The sequence below is a fragment of the Onychomys torridus genome, chromosome 8 (assembly GCF_903995425.1).
Source record: "Onychomys torridus chromosome 8, mOncTor1.1, whole genome shotgun sequence".
Taxonomy (NCBI): Eukaryota; Metazoa; Chordata; class Mammalia; order Rodentia; family Cricetidae; genus Onychomys; species Onychomys torridus.
The window spans coordinates 38,387,329-38,399,863 of record NC_050450.1 but is presented as its reverse complement, the minus strand read 5'-3'; the positions used below and the strand labels follow the sequence as shown (position 1 = coordinate 38,399,863).

The 12,535-nt window shown below is 40.0% G+C and overlaps 1 protein-coding gene across 4 annotated transcripts in view; it reads right to left on the bottom strand.

Moving 5' to 3' along the window:
• Nucleotides 1–12,535, bottom strand: part of Rnf130 (ring finger protein 130) — a 102,836-nt gene that overhangs the window by 41,372 nt on the left and 48,929 nt on the right. For all 4 annotated transcript variants that reach the window (XM_036195547.1, XM_036195549.1, XM_036195548.1 and 1 more), the window contains exon 4: nt 748–819. In XM_036195547.1, coding sequence (XP_036051440.1) covers nt 748–819 — 72 coding nt within the window. The remainder of the gene's footprint in view (nt 1–747; nt 820–12,535) is intronic.

Genomic DNA, 12,535 nt, shown 5'->3' with positions numbered 1-12,535 from the left:
AGCCTCTATTTTCTGCAAGTGCCCTTTCCTTCCTCAGTGTGTGTGCAGTGACGCCCAGTGAGAATGTCTCTACTTCTGCAGCTGTCTTGAGGACAGCTCGCTCCAGTATTCATAGGCGGAGGAATAAAAATGGTGAAAGAAAAAATGTGGCAAAACACAGAAAACAGAGAACACATGAAATCCTCCTTCCAGAGCTCTCTGCTAAAATATTAGCACTGGGTGTGGGGTGTCAGACAGTCTTGGTTTTTACCTTTTGAGATTTCTTTTGTTTATTTTAAAATTCTTGTTAAGTTTGAATATACTGAAGGTAGAAACTAACAATAAGATGCAATTTGGAACTTGAGTTCAACCTAGGGAATTCTGATGAAAGGTTTCAACTCTGCCATTTGTTGCTGTCTCTTTGAGTTGGCCCCCTTTGGGCCCAATGCTGACAAACTAGAAATGAAGGTCTTCAGGCAGGTCCTGAGAAGCAACAAAACCCAAAACAGACGTGGCAGTCCTAGGAAATGGAAGAAAATGGACTTCTCTTGGCTATTTTATGTGCAATTTGTCTCATGAGAACTCCTGGAAGATGCTTTAACAGTAGAAAACTACAGAGGAACATCAATGTTAACTATGAGTGGTCACTGGTGCTACTAATGGCGAGAGCACCTGAAGTTCAGGAAAGCTGAAGGACTAGCTGAAGGCTTTCCAGACAGAAAAAGCATGAGCAAGCCTTCAAAGAGGAAAGTAATTTCATTACTGTACCTTATCACCCTTTTTAACCGTTCTTGTTGTCAATTTACTGATGGCTTTCTTGGCTGCGTCTCCAAGACGACGCTAAGAAAACAAAAACACAAAAAACATTAAATGGAAGATCTCTGAATAATGGTCCTCATTTTAGTACATGATGCTGAAGTCAGCACATGATCTTTATTTTAAATAATTCAAGATATCATGTCTCTATTATCCTAGACCACTTCTGTCATATTATGTAAGTGGATTCTGGAAAAGTAATACAAATGAAAAACCTGTCAGTTATACCACAGATTCTTCATTCTCGTTCAATCAAAAGTGTATTTGGTGAGAGAACTATGCGTCCCAGTCACTTCTATTTCTGTGTACTGTGTGATGCCATGCTATCAGTGCTGCTACATCCTCTAGAGTCCCACTCTTGCCCCGAGAGCTTTCCCAGTGTGCTCTATGAATAAGCACTGTTAGGGATAGGAACTTAACAAAGAGAACCTCCAAAGCCCCCACTAAATTCTCATTACAGCACTGAGAACAGACATGGCGACAAGGCTACTCCAGATTCAGCTTACACTATTCTCTGTGATCTCAGCAAAGGGTGTTTGCTTGTTTAAGTTTAACTCAGGTAATTTCTAAAATTGTACTTATCCAACACTGCCAGTCACAAATAGCAGTGCTGGACACCAACAACCCAAAGATGACCCAACAGTGAACCCACAGCCTTAAGGAGCCACCTGAATTTAGGAAATGACCAAAGACTACATTGCATGTGGTGATGGGGGTGGGTTAGGAATAGAGAAGAACGCCAGGGAAGGCTTGGAGGAAGTGATGCCAGAGCTAACACCTGGGAAACTAAGCAAGGAGGCCTAGTAAGGAAGGAGCCAGGGACAGGATGGGATTCTGGACAGGAGACTCAGAAGGCTTTGTGAGTCTGAGTTCACACCAGGATAACAGACGCAAACTGAGATTGACTCAGGCAGCACTCTAAATACAATTCGATTTTAAATTAAGCAGTGGAAGATAAAAAAGCTGAAGGAATGGGGAGGGGAAAAAAACAAGGGAGACCTCCTCACACTATAAGGGCTGTAAGGACTTTAAAAGGAAACAAAAACAGAAGAGCATAATGGGAAAATTAAAAATCAAACTAAAATAATTTATTGAACACCTGTGTCTCTATCCCCCAGCTTTAACTATCAATATTTTGCTTGTAATCTCATTTAACAATCCCCTCTATTGTAAGGTTACCAACTTGTCACTTCATCCAGTCTTCATTTGCCATCTCCGACAGGGGCTTTTGTTTGATGGTACTGTTCTCCTTAGTAAATGCTCTTAATCGCTGAACCATCATCTGGAGGCCCCTGAATGTCTTTTGATAGCTGGCTTGTATGAATCAACATGTAAAGTCTAAATATTATTTAGTTGCTGTTTCTCAAGTCTCTTTTAGCCTGACCATCTACAATACTTGAAAACAAACAAACAACCAGCCTTATAGTGATAAAATGGACTTAAAGTACATACATTTAAGGGGTACATGTGATACTCATTTAAAAACATGCTGAAACCCTGTGGCTAGAGCTCACAGTTTATTTTCATGCACCGTGTTAGAGATATCATTCTAATTTTGATGGACTGTTATGCGTTTCATTCAATTCAAATGGTGTATATTTTCTCTTTTGATTTCCCTAAGACCATGGGTTAATTTTTACATATTTGGGAGTTCCTGAGATTTTTCTGCTGTTGATTTGTTTAATTTCAAGTGGTCAGTGGACAAATTATATTTTGTGTAAACTTGCCTCCGTTGTTCTACAGCCTAGAATGTACTTCAGTAGAATGTATAGTTTGCTTTTGTTGGATGGAGTTCTCTACAAATGTTAACCAGGCTAAATCAGCTGGCCATGTAAGTCTTTTCTACAGTAGCTGCTCTCTGGCTGTCTATCCTTCAGTGACTGAGAAGGCAGGCCAGAAGTTCTCACCTCCTGTTTTTAAAGCTTTGTTACTAGGCAATCAAGACTGTGATGTCTTCTTGTTTAAGTGACTGCTTTATTAAGAATAACTTCAAGCTGGGCGGTGGTGGCGTATACTTTTAATCCTAGCACCCGGAGGCAGAGGCAGAGGCAAGTGGATCTCTGTAAATTCAAGGCCAGCCTGGTCTATAGATTGAGTTCCAGGACAGGCTCCAAAGCTACACAGATAAAACCTGTCTCGAAAAACAAAAACAAAACAAAAAAGAATAACTTCAAGCTGGGTGGTAGTGGTGGTATAGGCCTTTAATCCCAGCACTTGGAAGGCAGAGGCAGGTGGATCTCTGTGAGTTCGAGGCCAGCTTGGTCTACAGAGCTAGTTCCAGGACAGCTAGGACTGTTACACATAAAAAACACTACCTTGAAAAACAAACAAACAAACAAACAAACAAACAAACAAAACCCAATTTCAATCCTCAGTGACAGGTGTGCTCTGAAATTTACTCTGGCATTAATGTAACCACTTAAAAGTTTATTTTAATTTGTGTTACAAAGGTATGGCTTGTTTCAGTCTTTTTACCTATTTGCAGTAACACTTATTTATACATGCACCATGCTCCTGAAATATCTCCTTAGTCTTATGCACATATATTATATTATTATATATAATAATATACATACATATACATACACACATATATATTTGGTTTTTCAACACAGTGTTTCTCTGTGTAATAGCCCTAGCTCTGTCCTGAAACTCATTCTGTAGACCAGGATGACCTTGAACTCACAGAGATCTGCCTGCCTCTGTCTCCCGAGTGCTGGGATTAAAAGTGTGCACCACTACCGCTCAACCTTTCAGATTTTTTAAAAATTAAAAATTGTGGTTAACATGTATGTAGCATGAAATTTACAATTTTAACTACTTTCAAAGTATGTGGCTCAGTAAATTAAGTATATTTGTGGCAGTGTATCCAAACTCACTCATATAGCTCTTGGTAATTACTATTATGATTTTGAATGTTCTAGGTAGCTTATAGAAAATCATACAGTATTTGTGACCAGTGTATTTTCCAAGGTTCCATGCTGTGGTAGCATGCCTCAGAATTCCCTTCCTTTCTGAAGCTGAGTGGCACTCTACTGTATGTATATACAAATTTTCTTGACAAAGGCTCTTGCTATGTACCCACTATGCTGGTATCACAATTGACAATCTCTGTCTAAGCTTAGCAAGTGCTGGATTTATAGGCATGTGCCATCATGCCCAGTTCACATCACATTTTATTCAACCATTCATGTGTAGATAAACTCTGGGGCTGCCTCTACTTTTTAACTAATGTGGATTATAAAGCTACAAATATATCTAAGTTCCTGCTAATGTCTATCATTTTTAGAAATTGTCATATTGTGTTCCATAGTGGACACATCAATTTATCTATTGGCAATGCACTTCAGTTACATTCTTTGTATCCATGTCAGTAGCTGTTATTTTCTGTTTCTCTCTCTCTCTCTCTCTCTCTCTCTCTCTCTCTCTCTCTCTGCCCCCCCCTCTCTCTGTCTGTCTGTCTGTCTGTCTCTCTCTCTCTCTCTCTCTCTCTCTCTCTCTCTCTCAGCATCCTGATATGTGAAGAACAACATGGCTTTCATTTGTATCTTCCTAATTAGATGACTGAGCATTTTTAAAATCTGCCTACTGGCCATTTCATATTCTCTTTGGAGAAGTTTGTATTCCTATCTTTTGCCTGTTTTTTAAATCATTTTTTTGTTGTTAATGAAATGTAGGAGATCTTTATATAGTCTATGTTTTAATCCTTTATAAAATCTACAAGTTACAATTCCATTACATTTCATGGATGCCTTTCTAATCTGTTGGCTGTATCCTTGCTTTTGATATAATCTAGAATTATCAATTTTACTTTTGTTATACTCCAAAAGAAATGTACTACTACAAAAAGTTCCTTTGGAGCTGGAGATGGCTCAGCAGTTAAGAGTCCTTGCTGCTCTTACAGAAGGCCTGTTTAGTTCCCAGCACTGACATGCAAGTTCATAGTCATCAATAACCCTGGTTCCAGAGTATCCAATGCTCTTGCCTTCTTTAGACTTCTGAGGGCACCAAGCACACATGTGGTCCATATGCATACATACAGGCATATATACAAACACTGCCATACATAAAATAAAAATCAATCAATCTGTAAAAAAGTTCCTTGAAGTGAAATAGTGTCTCCCTGACACAACAGGACTAACACTCCTGAGTTCACAGGAGCTCTGGTTGTTGGTACAAGATCAAGCCAGTCAATATTCTAGCACGTGTGTGGGATCATCTTTTTGTTCACTGTGAAGATGTATCACTCTGATTGGTTTAATAAAAAGCTGAACGGCCAATAGCTAGACAGAACTTCCAGGCACAGTGGATGCTGGGAAGAAAGACGGAAATGCTAGGAGACACTAAGCCAATAGGATGGGCAATACAGAGATGAGGTAATAAAGCCACAGGCAGGAAGTAAATTAATAGAAATGGGTTAATTTAAGTTATAAGAACTAGTTAGAAATAAGTCTAAGCTATTAACCAAGTTTTCATAATCAATAGTAAATCTCCATGTCATTATTGGAGCGTCAATGATCTCAATGAAAAATCTACCTATAAGCATGGGGAGGGAAAGGGTTCACGAGCTCCCACTCCTCGATGAGGAGGTACTGACAAGCTGATGGCTTCTGGGGGAGGGAGAGTCAGTTTCCATAAGGATGTGGTCCCTAGTAGGTCAAGCATGCTTTGGTGGATGGCTCCACAACTAGTACAAACTGGATACAGGGTTCTTTAAAGAGGACAGGAAGCTGGAAGTTGGTGGGTGGCTCTGGGAGGAATGAGCAGATGACTATGATCTAAACAAAACACTACATTAACACAGATTCTTTGTGACTTATTGCTGCACCTGTGCCACCGTCTCAAATAGAGTTATTTGTTTACATTTAAAAACATTCATTCGTGTTTTCCAGGCTGACCTGGCCTCAAACCTCTGGACACAGAGCAATCCTCCTGCCTTAGCCTCCTGAGTAGCCGGATTACAAATATATGCCATCACACCACCTCCCATTTATTCTAGCAATTAAAACATGTAAAACATGTGATTCTAAACTCAAAACCATAACATGAAGTACAGGAAGTTTAACTTCCAGTTTCTTTCATCCAATTTCCTTTCTTCCCCAAACAATAATTGCTGTTTTATCCTTACATTGTTTCATTTTGAAAATAAACATATGTGTTAAGTATACATACATGTAGATACATATGCTTTATATAGCCATATATATCAATGCAATTTCATAGCCCTCCTCTACTTACAAGTGCATATCTTGCTTTTTCCTGAATAATACACTCTAGAGATCGCTTCGCAGAAGCACACAGAGACTCTTAGCACTCCCTTCACATTTATAGCTATAGGTGACTCCAAGCACTCAGTGCGGCTGTGTAGAGCACTACTTTAGCAACCAGATATCTACTGGTGGACATCTGATTATTTCAAGTCTTGCTCTCATAAACAACACTAAAATGAACAGACTAGCACAGCTACCATCTGTTATTGTTATTGTTTGTTGTTCTTCAAGACAGGGTTTCTCTGTGTAGTCCTATCCTCGAACTTGCTCCATAGACCAGGCTGGCCTCGAACTCATGAGATCCACCAGCTTTTGCCTCCCAAGTGCTGGGATTAAAGGGGTGAGCCACCAACACCTGGTACTGCTACTACTTTTATCATCTGTAAATTTATCATCAGGCTAGGCTGCTAGTCTGATGTGAGGGTAAGACAAAGGATAATCACTTATATAATTGTGCTAGGTGTCATAAGTTGCCTCCTAAGAACTATTATCAACCTACAAGAGTACCTGTTTTCTCTACAACCTTGCCAAGAAAGCATGTCATCAAATTTTAGATTTCTTTGGCAAATGAAACAATAAGGAATGCTATTTTAATATGGTCTTATCATATATCTAACCCATGAAAGAAGTTGAGTATTTAACATTTTCAAGATTATATACAGTTCATTTTAAGGTGCTCTCTATTCATTTTACTAATTTATCATTTGTGTGTGGCACATACATATGTACAGATAGATGTGCTTGTCTATGTATGTATGTGTGGAGGTCAGAGGATGACATTGGGCATCTTTCCTCTTGCTGTCCACCTTGAGACAAGGTCTCTCACTGAATCTGGGCCTCACCATTCTGGCTAGGCTTGCTGGTCACTGTGTACTTGGGATCTGCCTGTCTCTGATCCATGGTTTGGGTTACCAGGGTACAGGAGCTCACACCTGGCTTTTGTGTGGGTGCTGGGATGCAAACTCCAGTTCTCTTGCTTGTACAGCAAAAACTAACTGCTGAGCCACTTCTGTACTTGAATGCAAAGTATCAAAAATGGTTTAAGTTGGTAGGACAACTTCAAATAATTCATACTACTTAACTTATTAAAACATTCATTTATTTATTATGTGAATGTGTGTGTGTGTGTGTGTGTGTGTGTGTGTGTGTGTACATGTGCATGTGCTCATTCATCATGGCACACATGTGGAAATCAGTCCTCTGCTCTACCATGGGGGTTGAGGGGACTGAACTCAGGCTGTCAGGTTTGGTGGCAAGTGGCTACCCACTGACCAGCCTAAAACAACTCATACTACGTTAACTGGACAAGAATTCATCCAGGATCACTGTTTTGAGGACAGGTCACTCTGATGAGATATCAGGGCTTCCAGTCATCAGAGCTTTCCCACAGATACAGAATTAGGTCTCTATCAGCACACAGTAGGGCCTTCTCTTTGAAACATTGGTGAAATCCAGGGGCTATGAATCTCATTTCCTCTGGATTCAGACTGTCCTGTCTGCATCTTTCATTTACTTTTTCTTCCTTTCTGTCTCCAGAGTCTGGTTTCTCAGGAACTGTTTCCCTTGCCCTGACTCTCCCTGACCTCTGCCATCTGCTTTACTAAGATCCTGCCTTCGCTCTTCATTTTCTCCTTTCAGTCTCTCCGTCATGAGAAAGTTTCCTTTATTTCTTTGTATTTACTTTTAAAGAGGGTCTCATGTAGATCAGGCTGGCCTTGAACTCCTGATCTTCCTGCTTCTGTCTCCAGAATACAGTCAGTTTCTACCATCCTTGGCTGGGAAAATATTTAGCATTATTGTACCTTCAAAAAACCTTGGTTGATCCCTTACTTCTTAGAGAATAAAACCCCAAACTCCTCAGCCTATGATTCAACTCCACTGTAGTTAATTTACCCATCTAACACTGGCTCACAGGCCCTGTTTTTCTTTCCTCTTTTCTCAATGTTCCGCTACTCAATTCTCCTTTGCTCTATGGAAAATGATCCACTCCTGAAATTTCTCTCCAGTCTGTCTGATGAAGTCTTTCTCATTCTCTGAAATGAAATTCAGCTCCAACATCACTACGTCCTCTGTGAACAACACCACTGCCTCCACACGGGAATTCTCCACATAGCGCTTGGATGACAACTTCTACCTTCTCAGAAGAATGGAAGCTCACTGTCTATGCACCAACTCAGTGCGACACACCAGGCAGGCGCTTTGCTAAATCTTAAGGTTTTACAATGAATGTCTTCAAAACACCCTGATCTTAAAAGCAGAAAAAATAAATCTTAAGCTCTTGTATAGCATTTAGAAGGTACAAATTCTCTCTATGGAAAGTATTATTAGTTGTTTACATAAACTGATCATTAGAGTGAGACATGAAAAAGAAGGTACTGAGTATTTGCAGTATCTAAAACAAATGACAAAATACTAATTACTTGGCTCAAATTCTTTCCCAATTCTTCAGAAATTGTTAATTCCTGAAGAAACATAAAAAAATTCACTCTACCATCTTAAAATGATAAATCTCTTTTTGAACATAGAATCTTTCAACGGAGAAAAATCTTTACAATATATACACTATTCCCAACTACCCCACTTTAGAAAGTGGTAAAACCTGTCATTTTCAAAGATTAACTGTGTAAGTGCAAAGCATTAATTTTCCTGATACAGGGAAATTCAATATATATAATTTCATTTGTTTTTTGTTTTTGTTTTTGATATAGGGTTTCCCTGTGTAGTCCTGGCTGTCCAAGAACTTGCTTTGTAGACCAGCCTAGGCTCGGAGTCACAGAACCTCTTCCTCTGGAGTGCTGGGATTAAAGGTGTGCACTACCATGTCTGGCTTAATTCAGTATATTTCTATACCAGGCATGCAATGCATTCTTGATTTGATACTTATCTAAGGCAAAATTGGGCAATAAAAAATTATTTCAGTAACCATGAGGTATTTACAAAACCAAGAATACTGTATATACAAATTAAAGCAAGAAGTATTAAAATACTTACAAGTTTAAATACTTTATAATTTATATGCATTTTCTAAGAAAATTTCCCAAGAAGGTATTTTAAACTTTGGGGGTTGTTAGCTTGTGAAAAAATTTTATATCTGGTTTATTCTTCACCACTCAAGTAACAATTTTATTTGACTGCTTTAGGATTAAAGACTGCTGTTTAATCTTGACAACTTGAGTGGATTGGGAGATGTCTAGGAAATTAGTACTGCACACCGCTGGGTGTGTCAATGATGCATCCCACAGAGGATGAGGTTATCAAGGCTCGACCTAATCAGTTGTTTAAGCACTCCACTGATGGGAAGGAATCTGAACAGACTATTTGGAGATGGTGGGACTGTAGAAAGGAAAGCAGGGCCTAATTGGAGGAAGCAGGCCACTAGGAGTTGAAGGTATCTTTTTTCCCTCTCATACAGCCTAGGCTGGTCTTAAACTTACTGTGTAGACAAGGATAACCTTGACTAGCTGCTTCTTCAGTCTCTAAGCATGTACACCACTACACCTGACCTGAAGGGTACCTTGTCTGTGCCCTGTCTCTCCTCTTTGCTTCCTGGTTGTCATGATGTGAGTAGCTTTGCCCTGCCAGGCCCTTCCTTCATGTTTCCTCTTTGTCGCAGGCCTAAAGGCAATGGAACCTGGTGAAGATGGATTTACACCTCTGACTCTTTCTCCTCCCTTGTTTGTATCAGTTATTCTGTCACAGTAACTGAAGGTCTACTACAAAGGTACAATATTAATCATGGAATTATTTTTAAAAATTGACATCTCTCAAAAAATCTTCATGAACCCTTTCAATATAAAAGTACCAGACATCTACTTTTGGTATAAAATAACTATCACTGAATGATTCAAAGGTCTAAGCTAGGCTTGTGAGTTAGTGGATAAAGGTCTTTGTTGAACAAGCCTGATGACAGGAGTTCAATCCCTAGAACCCAAGGTAGAGGAGAGAACCAGTTCCTGAGAGCTGTCCTCTGACCTCCACATGCATGTAGTAGGGTGTGTGTGGGGGTGCACATACACACAATAAGTAGGTCTAAATTTACATACTATCTTGGTATCCACATAATGTTTAAGTATTCTGACAGTTTTTCAGGAAGACACATTACAGGCTCAGCAGTGGTTTTCATACTACATGTAGAATGGTCTGCAGTGTAACTACTACTCCATGTTGGCCAAGTTACTTAAAATGTGTAGCTCTCCTGAGGAGCATGCTTTGTAGAAAGAATAGCATCAAGACAGAATTCTGTGAGGAAATCTGTTTTCCCTTCAATTCAGCTTTTTTCTTGCTAATAGTTCAGGCTTCTTTTTTAAAACAGCCTAAGGTTCCAACCAGTTGAGCTGCTGCCACCTTCACATTAAACTTTAATAAGCTAAGCTTTTTAAGCCACATAAAAATTTCATCAAGTATTTCTCAACCTTAGGGAAAACGGAAGGAGGAAAAAGGTCAGAACATCACTTTCCACTAAAGTATTGTCTGGAGAGGGATGCTTTGAAAGGAGCTGCAACAGACGCTAGGAAACAAGCATCCTTTGTGGCCTGTGGCAGATGGTGAGTTTTTTACTCCTTCATCACATACAGGCCCCACGGAGGGTGCTAATTAATGCGTGATCATCAAATACCAGGCTCCTAGGACAACTGTGAGTATTTCAAAGGCCTTTGGATGTGCCCCATTCAGCTCTAATATTATCATTGGTTTTCTGATTAAAATGTTTTCAGAAGAACTCCTGATTATTCTACTTTTGGTGTTCCATATGGCATTTAATAATAGTTATTTATTATTCATATGGTATTTAATAATAATAAACCCAAATCTTCAATCTTTTTTTTTTTTTTTTTTTTTTTAAGCTAGTGCATACTGTCATTCCAGGGAAAGAGGAAGGGCTGTCTAGGGCCTTGGCACTGAACGGACACTGGATGCTGAGCTCTCTTGGCTCCCTTACGGCCCTGCCCCACTGATTTCCAACAATGTGCTACAGAAGTCTTCAGCTCAGAACTGCCTGCAGGATCAGCCAAAGTCAAGGGAAGCCTGATTGTCCTAATCAAAATACCCGGAAAAGAGGTGACACACGTCAGAAAACCTTCAGAGCATTGTCTGCTTTATTTTAGCCAAATGCCAAAGAGAAAATTTTACTCCCCCCCACCCCCCGAATCTGGCAGGAGGCGCCCTCAGTGGGAAGGTGATCTCCCAACCCTACCTGCTCACAGGAGCAAGCGGAGTGCACTGACTGAGCTGGCATCCGCAGGACGTGCTCCAATGGCAGAGCACACAGTTCTCTGCATACATTAAGCACCATGATTAACCACACCTGGGTCATAAGCAAGTTTAAGAATTAGAAAAGAACGAAAAGTCTTTCTCTGATCATAACACAAGCAAACAGACATCACCAGCACGCCCTCACAGCAGACTCTGTGAACAAGGGGAATGAAACACTTCTTAACACACAGGTTAAAGAAGAAGTGTCAAATGAAAAATACAGGAGGCGGAGCGCTGGTGCTCGGCTACCTTCCCAGCACTGGGGGCCTGAGGGAGGAGAATGAGGAACTGAATGAAAGCCCATGTCAAAATCTGTGAGGCAGAGCCTTAGCTCTTCTTCAGAAGTGCAGAGAGAAGGTTATAGCACAAAATATTTGTATCAGAAGAGAAGCAGCTTCAGACAAATGAACTGCAGACTTGACTCTAAAATGTAATAAATACTTAAAACATTTAGAAGCAAGGAGAAAACCTTTGTGAGACAAAGAGCTTTTTACAATTGATATCAAAAGTACAATTTCAAGGGAAAATTCACAAATTAAACTTTATCAAAATTAGAAAACCCCCAACACGTTGTTTTTCAAGACAGAGTGGTTGACTAGATGAAGAGTGGACTAGGAAGAAAGCATCTGCAAAGCATTACAATCTCTACAATACACAGAGCTAAAAACTCAACAGCAGGGAGCCAGAGAGCTGCCTCAGTGCTAAGAGCACTGGCTGCTCTTCCAGAAAACTTGAGTTTGATTCCTATTTCCCATGTGATGGCTCACAACTGCCTGTAACTCCAGCTCCAGAGAATCTGACACCCACCCACCCTTGAACATTGTATGCACTTGGAACACAGACATATATCCAGGCAAACATATAAAATGTAAATAAATAAAATCTCTTTAAAAAAAAAAAACAAAACAAAACACCTTAACAGTAAAAGACAGGCAATCCAGGAAGAAAATGGCAACAGACTCAAGTGGACATTTCCCTGACACACTGGAAAAGATGACCCGGGTGGGGAGATGGCTGTCAGCACAGTGCCTGCCACACAACCATGAGGCCCTGCATCTGCATCTCAGCATCCACAAACCTGGGTGCAGTGGGACACATCTGTAACTACAGCACACTCAATTCTGACCTCTGCCTTCCACACATCTGCATATGTACTTACACAGAACAACCACACATGCATGTATGCAAGATGTTCAATTAGGACCACTAGAGAAATGGAC